Source organism: Grampus griseus (genome assembly GCF_964374135.1).
Source record: "Grampus griseus genome assembly, chromosome: 15".
NCBI lineage: Eukaryota > Metazoa > Chordata > Mammalia > Artiodactyla > Delphinidae > Grampus > Grampus griseus.
The window spans coordinates 34,795,269-34,817,942 of record NC_139009.1 but is presented as its reverse complement, the minus strand read 5'-3'; the positions used below and the strand labels follow the sequence as shown (position 1 = coordinate 34,817,942).

At 38.3% G+C, this 22,674-nt stretch overlaps 1 protein-coding gene across 3 annotated transcripts in view; it reads left to right on the top strand.

The window, feature by feature from the left end:
* THADA (THADA armadillo repeat containing) overlaps positions 1–22,674 on the top strand; it is a 314,312-nt gene that overhangs the window by 11,949 nt on the left and 279,689 nt on the right. For all 3 annotated transcript variants that reach the window (XM_082672019.1, XM_082672020.1, XM_082672018.1), the window contains exons 5-15: positions 389–540; positions 658–690; positions 942–990; positions 4,723–4,904; positions 8,090–8,184; positions 9,844–10,064; positions 11,329–12,026; positions 13,660–13,811; positions 14,738–14,893; positions 15,593–15,715; positions 21,214–21,337. In XM_082672019.1, coding sequence (XP_082528145.1) covers positions 389–540; positions 658–690; positions 942–990; positions 4,723–4,904; positions 8,090–8,184; positions 9,844–10,064; positions 11,329–12,026; positions 13,660–13,811; positions 14,738–14,893; positions 15,593–15,715; positions 21,214–21,337 — 1,985 coding nt within the window. The remainder of the gene's footprint in view (positions 1–388; positions 541–657; positions 691–941; positions 991–4,722; positions 4,905–8,089; positions 8,185–9,843; positions 10,065–11,328; positions 12,027–13,659; positions 13,812–14,737; positions 14,894–15,592; positions 15,716–21,213; positions 21,338–22,674) is intronic.

Sequence of the window (22,674 nt, the reverse complement as noted above, 5' to 3'; positions counted from 1 at the left end):
AGGATCAAGATGAGGCAGAGAGATAATGGTGGGCCCAGATCGTGTAGGGTCTCATAAGTCAATGTAATCTCTTTGGCTACTGCTTTGACTGAGAAGAACATTGTTGGATGGTTTTACGCAGAGGAGTAACATGATATTTTAGTAATATCACTCTGGCTGCTCTGTTGAGAATAGTCTGCAGAATGGGAGGGAAGTAATATGGAAGCAGGGAGACCAGATGAGAGGGAGTTCCTGATCTGTCTTCTAGTGGTGTGATGTTATAATTTCCTGGCTGTATTTTGAAGGTGTCATTCAATATTTCTTCATTTATAATATTCCCCTCCCTCCCTACATATCCTTGTACATACTCTAAGGTTGTCAGATTTTTAATATTTGGTTCTTTTTCTAGCTCACTAAATGACCTACCTGAATTTTTTCTAACTGAGGCTACACAGAGTTTTACTTCTCGTCTTCAGGAAGAATTGAATACTACTACTGATCTATACTCTTATAGGAAAGTTATTGACAACATATCTTCCTGTATGGAGAACTTTGACTTGGGTAAGCCAGCTCTTTTCTAGTACTTTTTCTGGCTAACACCTGTCGTTACATCAGTGTTTTAAATGATGTTAATTTTGGTTCTGAAACTGCTTACCAGTGTTAATTTTTCCCCAACAGGTAGATCAGGTGTTAATAATCTTCTTGAAAATGGTAAGTCCTATTATTTTATTTTATTCTGAGAGGTGACTGCTTGTGTAAGTCATTTTGGAACTGGTTCTTTTAAGTTTCTTGGCAACGGGTGGAGTACTGCAGATGACTAACGTACGTGGTGTGCCTTCCTTTTAAATTTCTACTTCTGTGATATCATTTTGGGTAGCAGTGATTTAAAATATTTTCTTGTGCTGAAGTCAAAGTTCACAGTTTTAAATTTCTGATTTTTCATTATATTCTTTTCGTTTCAGTGCTTCATTATCTACAGAAGAGTTTAATTGAAATCTCAGAAGAAAACAGGCAAGTGTTAACATGTTTCCATGCTTGTTTATGTGTGTGTGTACATTTGCAGTTGTGCATTGTGTTTGTACAAAGGAAATTGTATTGTATTGCTTGCTTTCTTTTATTTGGCTGCGCCATGCACCTTGCGGGATCTTAGTTCCCCAACCAGGGATTGAACCCATGCCCCCTGCAGTGGAAGCACAGTCTTAACCACTGGACTGCCAGGGAAGTCCCCACAAAGGAAATTTTTAAGAAGGGTCCAGAATGTGCTCCTTTCCATCCCTCTCCATTAATATTAGATGTAATTATTTAAATTTATTTTCTTGAGGTTTAATATTTAATTTTAAAAGATCCAATAAATTATTATGAGAATAAATGAGAAAGGGAAGAGCTTTTTCCTCTACTGGAGTGTTCCTTTTTCATAGCATCCTGTTTTTATTTTGTGGATGAAATATGCTCTGTTATCTCTCTGAGGATATTAATAATAAGGTTTTTTTTTTAAGTTTTCTTATCTTTACATGGGTCTCTATTTCTTCCAACCTGCTTTTTTTCTGTTTGCTGGTTTTGGTCACTGTATTTGTTGCTAGAAGCTTTCCTTGGAAGTCTGGTGATCCTTGGCTGAGCACTTATTTAGGATTGGGGCCCTGAGAGTTGATTTGGATCTCTGTACGTATGGTTGGGGTTGATTGCAGGCTTTATTGTAGGCTAGTCTAGCTGGGCTGTTTCTTTGGGGGAACGCTTGATGCCAGTATCTTTAGGCCTTTTTGCATGGGTAGTGGATTTGCTATGGAAGAATCTTTCAAACCATTGGCTTAATATTCTGGTTGCTGAGTGAGGGAAGAAAGCTGAGATCTTGGCATTTAGCATTTATTGTGCATATATTTTCCTAATTCTCCTGTTTGCAATATGGCATCACTGCTTTAGGTGTGTGTGTTGTCTTCCTGTCCAGACACTTACTGTTTTACCTTCTCTGGACGTAAAACAGTTGTTTACTAGCTTGGAGGTATGATCCACAGTTGTCATTCTCAGAGCGTAGCCACTCTTCCTGTTTTCATACCGACATTTAGCTCCACATCAAGGAGCAACTGGTGCCAACAATTTCTTAGTCTTTGGGGGCTGCAAATCGGGTTGCTCTGGGCTTGTTCTCTGACTTAGGATTCACCTTTCTTGATTCTGCTAAGTCAGTTATCACTCATCCATCTGCTCCTAAAATTTTAGTATTATTGTCTTTTGTTGCCCTAGTGTATTTATGTCTTTTTACGTTTTAAATCCCTTGGTTGTTGGTTTAGGGAGGTTCTGGGGGAAAGTAGAAGTAATATCTTTGTGCCATCTTTAACCCAAGTCTCCTTTTACCTTACCAGGAGCTCCTTCTCTGTTTCCTTCTAGGCTCTTCTTCTTCTGCTCATCTCTTAAATATGAGTTCTGTCCTTTTCATTCTGTTTGTTCTGACTGCTTAATATCATCCACTTCTTTGGTGTCAGCTACCATCTCTATACTTAGGATTCCCAGGCATCACTCCAAGTTAGATCTTTTCCTTGAGTGGTAGACTCATGTAGCAGTTGTCTCCTGGTTGTTTTACAGGGTGCCTCAAATTCAATGCATCCAAAAGAAAATTCACTGTCCTTTTATATATTGTTGTTTTACCCACAACCCCTGGTAACCTCTATGCTACTTTATGTCTCTTTGAATTTGCATATTCTAGATAAACTCGAATAAGCGGAATACAATGTTTGTCCTTTTGTGTCTGGCTTATTTTACTTATAATGTTTTAAGGGTTAATCTATGTTGTAGCATGTGTCAATTTCACTCCTTTTAATGGCAGAATATTCCATTTTATATATAGGCCACATTCTGTTTATCCATTCATCTCTTGATGGACATTTGGGTTGTTTCTGCCTTTTGGCTAATGTGAATAATGCTGCTATAAACATTGGTATACCAGTATCTGCTTGAGTCTCTACTGTCAGTTCCTTTGGGTATATACTTAGGAGTAGAATTGCTGGATCATATAGTAATTCTATGTTTAACTTTTTGAGGAGCGAGCCCCCAAACTGTCTTCCCTGACTTTTGTTTTAATATTATCATTGCTCTTGTGTTCTGCTATGTTGAGAATAGACTGAGAAGAGCAAGGATAGAAGCTGGGAGACCAGTTAGGAGGCTATTGCAGTAATAGTAATGCAAGGGAGAGATGAGAGTGGCTCAGGCCAGGAGTAGCAGTGGAGGTGGTCTGATTCTAGATACATTTTGAAGGTAGAACCAACAGGATTTTCTTACAGATGGGACGAGTGAGAGAGGAGTCAAGGATGACTGCCAAGTTTTTGTAGAATAGAGATCCTAGCAGGTGGAGCTGGTGTGGAGTTGTGGATAAGTTCACGTAGTTTGAGATGTCTGTCAGACATCCAGGTGAAGATGTTGAGTAGGAAGTTGCACACACAAGCCTGGAATTGGAAAAAGAAGTCTGGGCTGGAGATGAAAATTGGGGAGTTGTCAGCATATAGACTATAATTTTAAGCTTATGAGCTAGATGAGCTCAGCATCAAGGGAATGAATTAGGTGGACAGAAGAAGTAAAGACTGGGTTGCAGTGAGCTCACATAAAGACATAAGGGAGAAGAAGATGAACTAGCCAAGGTGTCTGAGAAGGCTCAACAATAGTGAAGTAGGAGAAAAACCTAAGGGCGCCTGGCATCTTGGAAGCCGGATCAAGGAAGTTACAAGGTTAGGGAGTGTTCAGATTTAGAAATTATGTCATTTATTCTTTTTTTTTTAATTGAAGTATAGTTGATTTACAACGTTGTGTTAATTACTGCTGCACAGCAAGGTGACTCAGTTATACATATATATATATATACACACACATTCTTTTTCATATTCTTTTCTATTATGGTTTCTCATAGGATATCGAATATAGTTCCCTGTGCTATACAGTAGGACCTGTTGTTTATCCCTTCTATATATACCAGTTTGTATCTGCTAATGCCAAACTCCCAATCCATCCCTCCTCCACTCCCCGTCCCCGCTTGGCAACCACCAATCTTTTCTCTATGTCCGTGATTCTGTTTCTGTTTCATGGATACGTTCATTTGTGTCATATTTTAGATTCTACATGTAAGTGATAGCATATGTATTTGTCTTTCTCTTTCTGACTTCCTTCACTTAGTATGATAATCTCTAGTTGCATCCATGTTGCTGCAAATGGCATTTTGTTCTTTTTTTATGGCTGAGTAGTAGTCCGTTATATATATATGTACCACATGTTCTTTATCCATTCATCTGTCGGTGGACATTTAGGATGTTTTCATGTCTTGGCTATTGTGAGTAGTGCTGCTATGAACATATGGGTGCATGTATCTTTTTGAATTATAGTTTTGTCTGGATAACTGCCCAGGAGTGGGATTGCTGGATCATATGGTAATTCTATTTTTAGTTTGCTTGGGAAACTCCATACTGTTTTCCACAGTGACTGTACCATTTATTCCTGATTCGTTATTTTTACTCTAAAAAGAAGAAGTGAAGTTAGTCATTAGCTGAGAAAACGGGAGAATTTTGAGGTAAGTTAAGAGTGTTGGAAGTTTGCAATAAATGTCTGCATAACTGGAATATTTATGGGAATGGAAGAGAGGCATAAATGTTGATTATAATCTAAAATTGATTTTGGCCCTTTGATTGAGGGATTATTTTGGAGAGAGATAGAAAAGGTGACATTTTAATTTGACTTTTCTTTTGTAATAATTTCTTTTCTTTGTTGTAGAAAATTGGCTGGAAATCATATTGTTCAAACTCAGTTGATGAATGACTTGTTGGTAGGCATTAGAGTTTCAGTGATGTTAGTACAGAAAGTACAAGGTTTCCAGAGACTTCATTTGAAGAGTTCTCCTACATGGCAAAGTATGTGTGGATTGCTGAGTATCTTTACCAAGTTTTTAAGCGATGGTAAGTATAAGACATACAAATGATGATTACAATTGAGTGTCAATCACTTTGCTACTAATGGTATGAAATATTTGATACTTAACTGAAATATAGAACTTCCTCTCCCCCAGCCCCTCAAAGTGGCGAAAGGTTCTGGATTACAGTTCAACAAGGGATAACGTTGAAGGACTTTTCTAAATGTGTGTATGTGTGTGTGCATGTGTGTATTGTATACAAAGAAGAAAACCCAACAATCTTAGAGTTGAAAAGCCACAGACTTTAAAAAGCAAAAGAAAGTTCTTGAGAAATTTCCAAATTTGGAGGTACGATCTGGAAAGATTAGTGTAACCCATGCATTTCTCCTTAGCAGCAGGTGTTACCTTCAGAAAATGACAGTGGTCATTGTCGGGCTGGTCATTATTCCTCCTTATATCTCATGTTGCTTCTATCCATATGAACTGTACCACCACGAAACCAAGTAGGTAATGAGAGGAAGTGCCTTTTTTTTTTTTTTTTTTGTCTATTTAGTAAAAATATTTAATGCTGCCAAAAAGTGTAAAAATACAGTAGGAGTGGCAGTACAGCACCAAGTAGTCTCTCCTAATTTATTTCTTTTATATCTTTCTACATTTTCATACATGCATTGAAAAACTTCACAATGCGCAAAATTAGAGGGTTCTGCAAAGTCTTCTGCTGGTCGTGGTTGCTCTTTGTTCCCCTGGATGTAAGGTTTACTTTGTAAACAGACAAATGTGAGGCAATCTACTGGCTTATCAAGGAGAGGAAGTGTCTTTTTATAAAAGTGTTTCAACTAAGGAGTTAAAATGAAATGCTAGAATTAGAATATCACCATTTTGTTACCCCCAGTGACTTGAGGTAGGCATTAGGCATCAACAGCTGCTAACATGTAGGCATTAGGCATCAACAGCTGCTAACATTACAGAAACAGACAACCAGACAACACGTGCCTCTTACTTTTGAGTCTTGCTTTTACCACTTGTAGTTCCCAGAGGAACTGAACTTGAGACTGACCCCGTCTCTAGGTCACCTGCCATTTTGCAGGAATTACAGAGGACAGAAGAAAGTGTTGAACCACACTAGGAGTAAACATCCAGATCATGGGAAACTCTGCAGGTTAAAAGGACAGAGTTCTTCAACAGAAATTATAATAAAAAGGACGGAAGGGGCACCTGTAGATTAAAGGACATATCAAAAAAATTTTAAATGGGCGAGACTATAGTGTCTAGGGATGCACATTTGATTAATGAAACTATTTAAAAATAATAAGGCAGTCATTACTGTGAAAGTCAGGATAATGCTTACTCAGGGTGAGAGAGAGGAGCTTGTGATCGGGGTGAGGCATGTGGATGAGCCCTCTGGGCTGGGTGGCCAGGCCTTGGATGGTGGGTACAAGGGTGTTAACCTTCTAATAATTCATTAAGCTTTACATTTGCTTTGGATGTTTTCTGTATCTGTGTGTTATATTACAATAAGATTAGCAAAAATGTTATACTAAACATATAAGTATCTACATAAAAAGCTGTATTACCTTTTCACCCTTTACCTCCTATTCTATATGGTAATGTATGTATGAATATTAACTTAATTAAAAAAACATTAATAGGATCTGTTCAGAGCTCTTGCTTGTAAAAAAACAGTAACTGACTCTGATTTTGCTAGGCTGTTGGGAAAAAAATAGTATCTCATTGTTTATATGTTCTTAACCCTGGTAACTAGTGAGAGTCCTAACTATATTGTCTCGTTACTATTTCTTTTCTTTCCTCTCCTTTCCTTCCTTCCTTCCTGCCTTCTTTCCTTTCTCTCTCTCTCTGTCTCCCCCTCTCTTCATTCCTTCCTTCCTGCCTTCCTTCCTTTGCCTAGGATCTCAGATAAGTATTAAAAGGAAAATAAAGTTCCTTTTATTAAGGCATAATTTACAGACATGTTTGCAGAAGATATTTACATTTTAAAAGAGGAATTTATAAATCTAAAAAAAAAAGACTTCAGTGAAATACAGAGAAGACATGAATTTAATGTGAGGCAACCTCATTTCTGAAAAGTTGATGGCCCCTAATCAATGCTATTCTTCCCTAGGATTTTAAAGCTTCATGTATCAGTAAAGTGCTTAGCTGTAAGTAACAGAAAGCTGAACTTCAGGGATTTAATTAAATGTGCCTCCCCACATAAGGATAAATTCAGAGGCAGGTGATCCAGAACTACTGTAGGCAGTCTGGGACCCAAACATTTCTGCTTTTCTGCTGTGCCGTCTTCAGCATGTTGGCTTTCATCCATATGTTTGTTGTTTCGTGGTTACTATATGACTGCTTTGTCTCCAGACCCCCTGTCTGTGTTCAGGGCAGGAAGGAAGACCAGTTGCATCTTTACCTTTAATCTGGAAGAACAAAAATAGCCAAAAGATTTCTGCTTACATCCCATCGGCCTGAATCCTCATATGGTACCTTTAGTTGCAAGGAAGATTGAGGAAACAGATATCGTGTCTTTGGCTGGGCACGTGGATCTCCCAGAGTCATAGTTCGTTAACAGGGATAAAGGGCAGAACAGATTTTTGGAAGATAGCTTATAGTAGGTATTCATAATTCTTACCCCAAAGTGAATAATTCACTGTATTATTTTGTTTACTTTCTCACAAACCAGAGGCTAATAGAAAACAAAAAGACGATAGTAAGCCAGGATTGTTTGGTTACATTGGGTACAGTGCCAGTGAGAGCCAAGTTTGTAATTAGTACTGATGTGGACTCTTTACACAAGCCCTGAAATCACTTTAAGAAAAAGTAATGTATCATGGGGATTGGGATGCAGAGGCATCAGTGGAAGGGAGGGAATAGGAGGTATTGCTGCTAGATGTGCTGGGAGGGAGTAGATGGAGAGGAAGAGAGAGTGGATGTTAGAGGAGAAAGGAAGGAATAACATTGATTATTTGTGTGCTGGGCATAAAAGCCTTTATGTTCATTTATTTCAACCTTACAACAACTGTGTCAGGTAGGAGTTATATTTTTCCCATTTTACAGAAGAGAAAGCTGAATCCCTGGGAAGTTAAATAACTTAATCAAGGCCTATCCACCTAGGAAGTGGTCAGGCTAGAAATTGCACCCAGGACTGTCTGACACCACGGCATCTGCTCTTTTCTACTGTACCACAGTATCCATCATCATTTAATACGTGCTTTCTACTTTTTTGCCAAATAGATGACCTCTTACAGACGATTCAGAGTACATCTGGATTAGCTGTTATTCTTTTTATTAAGGCTATGTTTCATCCACCTGGAAAGATTCCTGATTTGGTAAGTCCATCTCCTTTTTAGAATTGTACTTTATTGATAGTTAGACACGTTTTTCTTTCTTTTTTTTTTTTCTTTTTTTTTTCACGGTACGCAGGCCTCTCACTATTGTGGCCTCTCCCATTGCGGAGCACAGGCTCCAGACGCGCAGGCTCAGCAGCCATGGCTCACAGGCCCAGCCGCTCCGCGGCACATGGGATCTTCCCGGACCGGGGCACGAACCCGCGTCCCCTGCATCGGCAGGCAGACTCTCAACCACTGCGCCACCAGGGAAGCCCAGACACATTTTTCTTTTTAAGATTTTTTAGATGTGGACCATTTTTTAAAGTCTTTATTGAATTTGCCACAATACTGCTTCTGTTCTATGTTTTTTTGGTATTTTGGCCTCGAGACATGCAGATCCCAGCTCCCAACCAGGGATCAAACCCACACCCCCTGCATTGGAAGGCAACGTCTCAACCACTGGACCACCAGGGAAGTCCCAACACATGTTTTAAAAAATATTTTTAGGGACTTCCTGGTGGCGCAGTGGTTAAGAATCCGCCTGCCAATGCAAGGGGCACGGGTTCGATCCCTGGTTCGGGAAGATCCCACATGCTGTGGAGCAACTAAGCCGTGCGCCAGAGCCTGCAAGCCACAATTACTGAGCCCTCATGCCACAACTACTGAAGCCCATGCGCCTAGAGCCCATTCTGTGCAACTAGAAGCCACTGTAATGAGAAGACTGCGTACCACAGCGAACAGTAGCCTCTGCTCGTCGCAACTAGAGAAAGCCTGCACGCAGCAACGAAGACCCAACGCAACCAAAAATAATTAATTAGAAAAAGTTTTTTTAAAGAAGTGAATTTAAAAAAGTTTTTTGCATAGTCAGAATATTTCTGGTAACTTTTTTCCCTTATAATAAGTGACTTCCAAAAATTTGGATAAAGCAGAAAGAAGACAATAATAGTCACCTGTAAATCTGTCTCACAAAGATAATCATTATCAACATTTTGGGGTGTATATCCTTGTTTTTTTCTAGTGTTGTTTGTTCAGTTCCATCTCTCAGTATCGTAAAAGATATTTGTGTTATTAAAATTAGAGATTAATGTATAGATATATACAGTAATAACTTTTTGATAAATGTTATCTTTATTAAGAATAACCCAAATATTGTACTAGAATCAATTGTTCAGGGAATTTGATTGTATGGAAGGTGTAAGTTGATAATACAGTTCTTGTATTTAGTACTACCAGTTTTTTTGTTCCTTACTGTTTTATCTAGGAACTTATTTTAGTTCTTTACTAAGAGCAAAATGGCTTTATACAAAATAGATGTATACTGTTTTATGAGCTCACACAAAGTAATTATCATTGGATAAAGTTAAAAATTTTAATTTCTCAAATCACCTCTAAAAAAGCATTAGTTAATAATCTCATCCACCTGCAGGTGGCAATGTGTTGTGCTCTCCCAGTACATTCAAACCAGCAAAATGGTTCATGTATTTAGATTCAATTTTTTTCCTCTTGATATAATAATTTTAACACTTGTGGGTTTTTCACCTTTAGATTCAGTGTTTTTCCTAGGACATTTCAGGGAAAAGAGAATTTTGGATTTATGTTTTGGGATATCTGGAAAGTTTTAGAAGCTTTATGTGTATCAGCTCTGTCATATTTTTCCAGATTAGTAGTTTGCTCCTCCGTTCAGTGGACCACACCAGCATCCCCGAGTGGCTTTCGAACTGCTGCAGGAGCCTTTGTGGTGCTGATGTCTCCCAGTCAGCTCTCTTATTCCTGTGTCAGGGGACACTCACCATGTTGGATTGGCAGGATGGGAGGATGGGCCCCAGTGGGGAGGCACTGCTCTTGGATACTGTGCATGTTCTCTTCACCTTGAGTTCACAGTGAGTTTTGTCTCATATTTTGCTTTGCTTGTCAGACATTTAAAAGATGGCAGCTGAGCTGGCTTACTTAGTAATTCAATGAAAAGTGGTCAGGATAGGACTTCCCCGGTGGTGCAGTGGTTGGGAGTCTGCCTGCCGATGCAGGGGACACGGGTTCGTGCCCCGGTCCGGGAGGATCCCACGTGCCATGGAGCGGCTGGGCTCGTGAGCCATGGCTGCTGAGCCTGTGCGTGCGGAGCCTGTGCTCCGCAACAAGAGAGGCCACAACAGTGAGATGCCCGCGTACCACAAAAAAAAAAAAAAAAAGTGGTTAGGATAATCTTAAATTAAAAGGGAGATATGTGTAGGGACTGAAGTGGGTATGAAAGTAGAACAGGAGAAGATGGGATGATGGGAGAGAGAGAGAGAAATTATTGGTGCAGGTTAACCTGTAGCGAACACTTGTAAAATTAATTTTAACCTTCAGTCTTGCATTAGATAATGCAAGCATTTAAAAAAAATTATAAGCACTTCTATACATATAATGCTTTAGAGTTTACGAATAACTTCAGCATAGGTAGTTCAGTGTGATCCTCACATGTCTGATAGATAGGATAGGAAATCTAATCTGTTGAATGGGTAAAGTGAAGCTTAAAAAAGTAAATGCTTACCTAATAGCATATTGCTTTTAAGCATCTAAGCCAGAAATGTAATGAGGTCTTCTGACTTCACTGGATTGTATTTTGTGTTTTTTTGATATAAGTTGTGCATATTTTAAAGTAATTTAAAAATTATTCTTCATTGTTTATTTTATAACGGTTTATTGAGATATAATTTACATACCATATAATTCACCTATTTAAAGCATGTAGTTCAATTTTTTTTAGTATGTATATTTACAGCGTTGTGCAGCTATCACCACAGTCAACTTTAGAATATTTTCATTACCCCAGAAAGAAGCCCCATTCCCACTAATATTCCCTAGCCCCTCAGTATATTTTAAAACACCTGTGAAAGATGCATCTCAGTCAAAATAATGAACATTTCCATCACCTGCAAAAGTTTCCCTGTGTCCTTTTATGGATTAGTTTTTACGAAATGGAAAGATTCATATGCAAATTTGAGATCTGTTTTGGCTTTGTAATTTTTTGTTGTAAATTTAATAATGATTCAATTTTCTGATCATTCTTTATATTTTGTATTGATATTTTTAAAGTCTGAGTGATTATAAAATGAAATTCCTTTTACTAGTCAGTATAGAATAATATGACTTATTTTTCTTCAGGATCAAGGAGTCAACTCTGGAAATGTTTCTGTCTAGAATTTTGGCATCTTGGACTAATTCAGCTATACAAGTCCTTGAATCAAGTTCCCCAAGCCTAAAGGACCGTCTGAATGGGAATTCAGATGTGGTTAGGAGACTTTTGGAATATGTCTATACCCACTGGGAACATCCATTGGATGCTTTGAGACACCAAACCAAAACCATATTCAGAAATATTCTCCAAATGCACCAGCTTGCCCTGCAAGAGTCAGGTTCAGATTTGGCTGCTGATGGTTTCATTTTTCAACTGACTGAGAGTCTTCTGCGATTGGAATGGCATAGTAAAGGAAAGTACACATGCCTTGGTTGTTTAGTAGATTACATAGGAATTGAACATATTTTGGCATTAGCTAAAACTATTCCATCGCAAATCTTAGAGGTGATGGGGGACCAGTCCTTGGTGCCTTATGCAAGTGACCTCTTGGAAACCATGTTTAAAAGTCATAAGAGTTGTTTGAAATCCCAGGCTGTTGACAGCACTTGGATTGACAAGTGGCATGAGACTTGGGTTTCTCCTCTCCTGTTTATACTGTGTGAAGGAAATCTGGATCAAAAATCTTACGTGATTGATTATTACTTGCCAAAATTATTGAATTGCAACCCTGAAAGCTTAAGCTACATGGTAAAGATTCTTCAGACTTCTGCTGATGCTAAAACTGGTAAGAAAATGAATTTTTTTGTTTTAGTAATTTCTAGTTAGGATGCTTAACTTTAGGTACCTAGGCAGATTTAAATATTATCATTTCTGTTAATAGTAAAGGAGGATATTAAATATAGAAATTTTGGGTTGAAACGAATGTTCCTGTACCTAGCTGAATAGAGTTTTTTGGCTGAAGTCATTTCTACAGGCTAAGGATTGATCCCAGTTATGATTATGAGGTTTCCTTTATTACTAGGTTTTAATTCATTTTACCAAGTTTTTATTATTTGGTTGTCAGACTGGAGTAAACGTTTGTGTGTTTTATATAATTTGCTTATTCAAGTGATTGAAATAGTAATTAAAAGTTGTTTTAGGCAAGGTTAAAGACAGGTAAATTGGCAGTAGCAAGTATTTGTCTCTGGGAAAGAGATAAAAAATTTAGAAGCATGACCCCAGGAAACAGCTCTCTCTGATCATTTAGAATAAGCATAAACATCCCACTGAAACTCAGTAACCTTGAAAGAATCACTGCATTGAAGCATAATTTAGTAATTAAGATATAAAACGATGATCCTGACTCCTCATGTAAATCTTAAAATTATCATATTCTGTTTAACAAAGCAGGAATATGGTACCCTCCACCACATTTTAAGAGTATTTCTAACTAAAATTTAAGTTAAAATCTTTCAATCCTTCAAAGAATAACCATGAGATAGCTGGAAAATTTGATTCCTGTGCACAAAAATGAGCCTTACTTATAATTTTTAACAATAATCATCCTTGCATTTTTGAGAAGCCGTCTAAAGCTGAGGATCCGTGAATCTGTTCTGAAGCTAGGCAGTCTTTATTTTAAATCAAGATGTCCTGTGAGCCAGAGCTCCCTGTCCCCTTAGTAACGGCTGATGTCCTGGACTCTGAAAGCATCAGGTTCTTTGTGATCCCCCTTTTATCTCCTTTGCTAAGAAGAAACAGTAACTCCAAAATATACAGATAGGTTCAGTGTTTGTTTTTAGAGAAATAATGGTCTTTAGCCACTGAAGTGTTTTTCCTATTTTCGGCTGAAAGTCATTTTAGTTATTTTTATTGTTTTAAATATTGCTTCATGGGCTTCCCTGGTGGCGCAGTGGTTGAGAGTCTGCCTGCCGATGCAGGGGACACGGGTTCATACCCCAGTCCAGGAAGATCCCACGTGCCGCAGAGCGGCTGGGTCCGTGAGCCATGGCCGCTGAGCCTGCGCGTCCGGAGCCTGTGCTCCGCAACGGGAGAGGCCACAACAGTGAGAGGCCCGCGTACCACAAAAAAAAAAAAAAAAAAAAAGATAAATATTTCTTCACTTGATTTTTTTCCTGATTGACGTGATGGTCTATTTTCTGTCAAGGGAAAGGTAAAAATATTAGCCAAAAATTATGATTTTTTTAAGTTAACAATAAGTGGATTATGCTTACTGAAATTATTGATTTAAGAACTATTAAATCCTTTTCAATAATGATTTTATAATAGAAACACTAATTCATGTTAGAACTTAGCTTAAAATATGATTTTTGTTTCTTGAAATGTTAACTGGAAACATGTGAATTTTGTAGTTTTTAAATAGCACAGTGGTGGTCTTTGTTACTGTGTTTTGAACCAAGAGTAATCTTTTCCATCCTTAGGGTCTTATGACAGCAGAGGGGCTCTGGGAGCTTTGATGGCTTGTCTACGAACAGCTAGAGCTCATGGACATCTTCAGTCTGCAACTGATGCCTGGAGGGACCTTGTGTCCAGTGCAAGAATAAAGCAAGGCTTAATTCATCAGCACTGCCAAGTAAGTAAACAGAATAACTGGGAATTCATACATGCGGTAGATCCCTGATTCATTTAACAGTGCGATATAGAAGCCCCTACATTATGCCCAGCACTGTTTTAAGGGCTCCATAAGAAGGATGAATAGAAAGGGAAGAGTATAGACATTGCACTCAGGCTGCTTAAAGTTTAGTTGAGAGAATAAGGAAACCTGCCTAAGACAACTGGAAACTCTTAAAAGACAATGCAGGTACAAGTGTACCTTTATGCATAAAGACTGGGGAAGCTTAGAAGAGATTGATCTGAGTATAGATGGTGGTTGAGTAGGAAAGTGATAAATGTGATCTGAGGAGGGGAAGCACTGGCGCCTACTCAAAATGGAAGGACACAGTAAACAAGGGCTGAAGGGTGACTAAAGACATCGTTTGGCAGGAGTGGAGTATTTTGTCCATTTTATAGAAGCCTCCAATGCTTGGTTGAAGACTTCAGATTTTATCCAGTTGGTAACTGGGAAGCAGAGCCACTCTGCCTTCAGCCAGGAAGTGGCATAAATGGAAACAGATATGAGTTTCCAGAGTGGGAGCAAAAAGAAACCAGTGAGATGTTCAAGACAGTAATTGGAGAGTGAGATGATGTGGTCCTGGGGCAGAGTGGTCACTGAGAAAAAAGAATGAAGTTGAGCATTACTGTGGAATAAGAATCTCTAAGATTTTTGACTTTAATAAAATACCCAATTTACACATTTAATAAAATAATTTTATAGGAAATAACCACAGGAACTTTGGGATTATGGAACCTTTCTGAAGTACACATGGGTAAACTGAGATTTACCTTCCCTCCCCCCCCCCCCACCTTTGGTAGCCTGTGTAAATAATTAAACCCATCAAGTGGTTTAGGCTTTGCTTATTTCATTGAAAAATTAACATTTCATTGCTTGGTGTATTTTAGGTACGGATCGATACGTTAGGCTTGCTTTGTGAAAGTAATCGAAGCACAGAAATTGTTTCCACAGAAGAAATGGAGTGCATTCAGTTCTTTATCACATACAATCTTAACAGTCAGTCTCCAGGAGTGCGGCAACAGATTTGTTCTCTTCTTAAAAAGGTAAAATTTCTCCTCAGAAAGTGTAGGAAAGTGGTGAACTTTGCTCTGGAATTATTTTTAAAAAGAGCCCAGATCCGAGGAGAGTGTGGGAATAAGGGTCATGGGATTGGAGTACCACAGCTCTTCATGGCCCTTCTGTGAACGCTTTGTTCTGTGATTCCATAAAGTTCATATTTGGGGTTAAAATCCAGAGTGAAAAGTCCTTTCACTTTGGTGTAATAAGTCAGCCTTGAACTCTTTTTTTGAAAGGAAAAAAAAAATCTAGCACTGGAGTTTTCAGGGTATAAGGTATTTTAAGAAAACTTTAGTAAGAGGAGGAAGGATGTCTTTGTATTTTTATTGTTCCTGTAAGTGCCTCAAGAAATAGTCATTATTGAATAATTCAGCTTGAATTAATCACCTGATACACTTCTAGGGTGAAGAGTGGGTAGAGAGTAGAAGTGAGTATATCATCTTTAGGTTCATGCTGACCTAAAGGAAATAGAACTGTGGCTTTATGACTGTGGATTCTGATTTGCAGTAATATTTGGTTTTTGGTTTTTAAAATGTAAAGGTTAATTTTCTGTTGAGTTTAAAAACCAGTATTCCCCTTGCCTGACGTTTTAGTCTAAAGAATTTAGAAAGTTCCTCCTTTGCCTTTTAAGCTGATGTTTAAGGTTAATGTGGCTTATGTATGCTTCATTTTTCTTCTTCTCAAAGTTGTTTTGTAGGATACAGGAAAGTTCTCAGGTACTTTATAAACTGGAACAAAGTAAATCCAAACATGAACCAGAGAATGAGTTAACCAGACAGCACCCTTCTGTATCTTTACAGCAATATAAGGTAGGTGATAAATTTCTAGATATACAGATTTTTAAGAAACCTAAAACAATTTTGAATAAACATTAAAGAGAAGTAAATACTCTTGGTGAATAGTATTTCTGTGCTTTTTTCCTTCAAGCTGGGTTGTACATATTCCTTCTAGTGCTTTGGAACTTCTCTTAAGGTAGCCTGAGTTGCGGAACCAGTGCTGGACTTGAAATCTGTTATAGAATAACATTCTGGGAAAACTGGACAGCTACATGTAAAAGAATGAAATTAGAACACTCCCTAACACCATACACAAAAATAAACTCAAAATGGATTAAAGACCTAAATGTAAGGCCAGACACTGTAAAACTCCTAGGGGAAAACATAGGCAGAACACTCTGACATAAATCACAGCAAGATCCTTTTTGACCCACCTAGAGAAATGGAAATAAAACCAAAAATAAACAAATGGGACCTAATGAAACTCAAAAGCTTTTGCACAGCAAAGGAAACCATAAACAAGACGAAAAGACAACCCTCAGAATGGGAGAAAATATTTGCAAATGAAGCAACTGACAAAGGATTAATCTCCAAAATTTACAAGCAGCTCATACAGCTCAATATCAAAAGAACAAACAACCCAATCCAAAAACGGGCAGACAACCTAAATAGACATTTCTCCAAAGAAGATGTACAGACTGCCAACAAACACATGAAAGGATGCTCACCATCACTAATCATTAGAGAAGTGCAAATCAAAACTACAATGAGGTATCACCTCACACCAGTCAGAATGGCCATCATCAGAAAATCTACAAACAATAAATGCTGGAGAAGGTGTGGAGAAAAGAGAACCCTTTTGCACTGTTGGTGGGAATGTAAATTGATACAGCCACTATGGAGAACAGTATGGAGTTTCCTTTAACAAACTAAAAATAGAACTACCATATGACCCAGCAATCCCACTACTGGGCATATACCCTGAGAAAACCCTAATTCGAAAAGAGTCATGTACCACAATGTTCATTGCAGCTCTATTTACAATAGCCAGGACATGGAAGCAACCTAAGTGTCCATCAACATATGAATGGGTGAAGAAGATGTGGCACATATATACAATGGAATATTACTCCGCCATAAAAAGAAACGAAATTGAGTTATTTGTAATGAGGTATCGGATGGACCTAGAGACTGTCATACAGAATGAAGTAAGTCAGAAAGAGACAAAACAAATACCATATGCTAACACACACATATATATGGAATCTACAAAAATTAAAAATTGTTCTAAAGAACCTAGAGACTGGACAGGAATAAAGACTCGGACGTAGAGAATGGGCTAGAGGACACGGGGAGGGGGAAGGGTAAGCTGGGACAAAGTGAGAGAGTGGCATGGACATATATACACTATCAATTGTAAAATAGATAGCTAGTGGGAAGCATAGCATAGGGAGATCAGCTCGGTGCTTTGTGACCACCTAGAGGGGTGGGATAGGGAGGGTGGGAGGGAGACACAAGAGCAAGGAGATATGGGGATATATGTATATGTATAGCTGATTCACTTTGTTATACAGCAGAAACTAACACACTATTGTAAAGCAATTATATTCCAATAAAGATGTTAAAAAAATAGAATAACATTCATGAGCTAACCTCGATGTTTTACAGCTTATGTGAGCCAGATGAATTTAGTACTTTAAAAAAAGGTAATTGGCAGCCCTGATTCCTCCACCCCTCCCCGGGGTAGATGACTGCTGCATCTGAGTGTGTTTCCCCTTTCATCTAACATGATTTAACAGTAGCTTGATGTTTGTGACTCCTGGCCCATGGTCCAGTTACAGAGCTTCCTCTCTATCCTGTTTTTTGGAGTGAACTTGAAGAATAGGACTGGATTTCAGGCCACCAGGTTAATGTCATGGATGGATCCCCAGTTATAGCAGCTCCAGTCTGGGCCGGGGCTCAGCTTGACCACCTTCAATTTCTGTCCCATCGGAACAGAATGAGCTTTCACTGGTTTCTTACTCCAAATCTTTCCTCTCAGAAGCAGATGCTTATTTTCTCCTAAGACCCAGATAGAGGACAGAGCTCATCTATTTTATTTCATTTAGGGAAACAAGTATAATAAGTGATATATTGGAACCATGCTATACTTACTACCTACTAAAGGTTAAAAATCATCTAAAGAAGAACATTCCTATACAAAGCTGAAATCAGCTTCATCTTCGTAAAATCTCAACAACAAAAGATGAGAAAGTCACAACCTAAACTTGAAGGACATGATCAGTAACAATTCTGCCACTGACTACTTGGCTTGCTTTCATGAGTCTACTTAGCTATAAGTGGGATGAGTAACCTCTGTGAAATGGTTAGTTTTGAGGATTAAACAAGAAATGTTCTTTGCAAACTCTAGATCACTCTAAAAAGCCTTCCTGGGCATCATTAAAAGTAACTAGAGTACAGAGCATTTACTGTGTGTGTGTAACAGTTATGTTTTAGCCCTTTTTAGATCATTGCTAGATGATCTCAGAAACACCTTGCTTCTTTTTGCAGGGGATAAAATGACATTTGTGAAATCTCAATTAGGTACTTAGAAACACAAAACTGATTTTGTGGTGTGACATTCTGAATTTTCATGTATGCGTGGTTTCTTCGTTTTGCTTATGAATATATATTTTTTGAAAACTAGTCCTTTAGAGTCTTGATCTGAGTCAGTCTCATAGTTCTGATATTTTCTCCCACCTGTAGGCTCTTGTGGCTTTTGGAGGTTGCAACTTCGGAACTGTTGTATCATCGTCATTAGAATAGTGGGTGTCGTGTGCGGTGTGTGGTGGACTCAGTGCCAGTCAACAGACTAAGTGCTGGGAGAAGAGAAGGCTATGAGTGGGAAAAGGTGTCTTCTAGTCTAGTGAAGGAGGTTATTTCATACTCTAGTATAATAGAGTACTTAAAAATGTTAGCTAGAGTACTTTCAAGTATAAAATGCTTTAGATCTGTGTTCTCCTTTAATCTTTAATAATGAAACTGTGAGATGGGCATTATTATCCTCACTTAACAAGTCAGATAAGTGAAGCTTGGAAAAGTTGAATGAGCAAACTATCCAAGGGTCCTCAGCCAGGAAGTGGTAGAGCCTGACTACAATCTATATCTGCTCTGGACAACCAAATCGGAATAGTTTCTTCCCTAGTACCAGCTTGAGGGAAGGCTTGGAGGTAAGACAGTACAGGGAAAATTTGGAGAATGGTGAATTCACTAGTATGAATGACATATAAGATACCTGAGGGACAGAGGATTTTTCTTTTTGTCCACGCCCCACAGTATGTGGGATCTTAGTCCCCCAACCAGGGATCAAACCCATGCCCCTTGCATTGGAAGCACAGAGTCCTTTTTTTTTTTTTTAACTCTTTGTTTTTTAAAAAAATATTTATTTATTTATTTGGCTGTGTCGGGTCTTAGCTGCAGCATGCAGGATCTTTCGTTGCAGTGCGCAGGCTCTTGTGGCGTGCAGGCTTCTCTCTCATTGTGGTATGTGGGCTCTAGAGTACACGATCTCTCTAGTTGTGGCACGTGGGCTCTAGAGCACTCGGGCTCAGTTGTTGCAGCATGCGAGTTCCACGGCATGTGGGATCTTAGTTCCCCAGTGAGGGATCGAACTCGTGTCCCCTGCATTGGAAGACAGATTCTTAACCACTGTACCACCAGGGAAGTCCCCGGACAGAGGAATTGAATAATGGGAAATGAGTTAGAAAATCAATTTGGGGATGGGTAGCAGAGAGTTTTGAATGCTAGGCCATGGTATCTGGAATCCTCACCAAGGACATTAAAAGGGACTAGAGCATATACTGAGCCCTTACTATGTGTGTAGTACAGTGTGTTCAGGACATAAATGTCTAAATTGTGGTTCCTGCCTCCATTATGGTTACAGTCTGGTTGAGGGAAAGAACAACTATATCTGAAAATACAATTGACAGTGCAGTTAGGATAAGATAAATCCTAAAGGATGAACTTGTTGCCATTTAATGTGAATACTATACTACTCATTTATAATTAACACTAGTTTAACTGGGATATTTTCAATAACTACCCTATTCCTTTGAAACCCAATAGAATTAATAAACTAGTAAACTCTTACTTAGGGCTTATAAGGGCCTACAGGATAAATCCCCAAGATTGTATGTCCTTAACCAAGGAAATGAATGCAGGAATCCTATCTAAAGATGGTTGGGACTAGGGCTGCTTATATGCTGCTTAGTTACAAATATATGTTGTCAGGGCATAGCAGTGTATGAGAGGCTTGAGAATCGCTTTTCCTTATATGTTTTTCCTTTGGTCTTATGGAGAAATTATTATTATTTTTAATTAGAGGAAGAAGACTTTATCCTGGATAAACTATTTCCCACATTGCTTTTTTTATTGCATTTTACTAAAAGTTTTCATTTCTAATCATTTGTATAAACAGAAAGGTAGAATAGGAGTCTCAGAGAGGCAGATAGAAGACAGTGGAATAGCTAGATCTTTGTCATGAAATATGTCATTATAGCCAGATACCAAGTATTTATCAAATGTATCAAGTAGTATATATTGGATACGTCTTTGGTCATTTTAAAACTTAAAAAAAAAGTATATATACCTTTGATGCCTGAATGCTTCTAGTGAAGAAAATCAATATTCATACAACTTTAACACAAGTCAGGGCAGAATGTATCATGTTTTCACCAGAAAAATGTTTTTTCTGGTCTGGACTACATTTAGAATTGTACTTTTTGTTGTTGTTGTTTTTTTAACTTAAATCAGGTATAATTGACATAATAGTTTCAGGTGTACAACACAGTGGTTAGACATTTGTATATATTGGGACATGATTACCACATTAAGTCTAGTTAACATTTGTCACCATACAAAGTTAGAAAAAGTTTTTTTTCTTAGCAACTTTCAAATATACAATGTAGTAGTATTAACTATAGTCCCTCTACTATACATTACAGCCCATGGCCTATTTATTTTATTTTATATCTGGAAGTTTGTATCTTTTGACTCTATTCACCCATTTTTCCAAGTCCTCCCCCACCCGACCCCTGGCAGCCACCAGTCTGTTCTCTGTATTTATGAGGTTGGTTTTTGTTTTTAATTTTTTAATTCTATATAAAAGAGAGATCATTAAGTCTTTTCTTTTTCTGTCTGATTTATTTATCTGTTTATCCATCCTTGGACACTTATGTTGTTTCTATATCTTGACTGTTGTAAATAATGCTGCAGTGAACATGGGGGCACACATATCTCTTTAAATTAGTGTTTTCGTTTTCTTCTGTACTTCTTGTTGACTCTACAAAGATAGGGTTCACTGAAGTCATGAGCTCATGGTCAAGGGTGCCAATCTGAATTGTCAAGCAAAGTGAACAACTAATATTGTTTTAAAAAATCTTTTCTCTCTAAATTAGAAAAAATATCACTCTTCAGAGTAATAGTAGTGATACTTTCAAGATAACCTATTGTGAGTTAGCTCAATTATATTTACTGTAATTTTTCTTTTTTAGAATTTCATGTCATCCATTTGCAACAGTCTTTTTGAAGCATTATTTCCTGGCTCTTCCTACCCAACTAGATTTTCAGCTTTAACCATTTTAGGCTCAATAGCTGAAGTTTTTCCTGTGCCAGAAGGTAAGTTTTCAATCATGTTTGGGGAAAGTATTTGTTTTCTTGCAAAACATACTTTTTCAATATTTTGTTTTACTTGAAGTTTCAGGTTTGTTGTCTTTTGTTTAGATTCTTATCGAAGGTGTAAGTCTCATTATATAATTCTTATTTGGACATAATTCAATTTGCCAGTAAGGGGCATAAGGGAGAGAAACTTTACAGTGATTGTTATTTGCTGACCCGAAACTGGAGTTTTCATGGATTATGCTTATTATGAGATGAGCTGCTGCCCTCATTCCTTTAATTTGTATGTTGCTATTTTAGGATAGTGCCCAATCTGTTCTCTAAGTTTAAAAAATTAAAATAATAATAGTTTCTCTTATGTATAACATTCCTCAGTGAGTCTCTGTGGTTAAAATGTGGTTTCCCTTATATGCTGTTTGTTTCATAAGTCTGAATCTGGTTTTGGAAAGACAATATAAGGATGTCATTTCCAGGCATTCTGGTTTAATCATACCGTTTGTATCTCCTCTGTGGGGTACTCAACAGGATGAATATTTAACTTCTTTCTTTGCGTTGTTTTATTTTCCTTTTTTTAAAAATATTTATTTATTTATTTTTGGCTGTGTTGTGTCTTCATTAATGCACACAGGCTTTCCCTAGTTGCCGCGAGCGGGGGCTACTCTTCACTGCACTGCATGGGCCCCTCATTGCATTGGCCTCTCCCGCTGCGGAGCACAGGCTCCAGATGCACGGGCTTCAGCAATTGTGGCTCGCGGGCTCTAGAGCACAGGCTCAGTAGTTGTGTCGCACAGGGCTCAGCTGCTCCGCAGCATGTGGGTTCTTCCCGGACCAGGGCTCGAACCCGTGTCCCCTGCATTGGCAGGCGGATTCCCAACCACTGCACCACCAGGGAAGCCCTTATTTTCCTTTTTGACAAGAAATGATTCTTTTTATCTCCATACATGAATGTATGTGTATTTTAATGATGATTTCTTGTTTGTGCTCAGTCTTGCTTGACGGTGGACGAACAGGAAAATGTACTGCTCTTTTGGAGGGAATGGCCAAAGGACCAGGGAACTTTATAGTTGGACTGTTTTTTTTAGTTTAAATTTTTAGGCAAAGTATAATTTTTTGGCAGTTATTTGCTGTTAATACAGACTTGCTTCATTTGAAGAAAACCAGTTTTTTCAAGTTTTTGTTTTGAAAAAGTTGAAACTAACAGCAAAGTTTCAAGAATAGAGTCCGCCTGCCGATGCGGGGGACACAGGTTCGTGCCCTGGTCCGGGAAGATCCCACATGCTGCGGAGTGGCTGGGCCTGTGAGCCATGGCCGCTGAGCCTGCGCATCTGGAGCCTGTG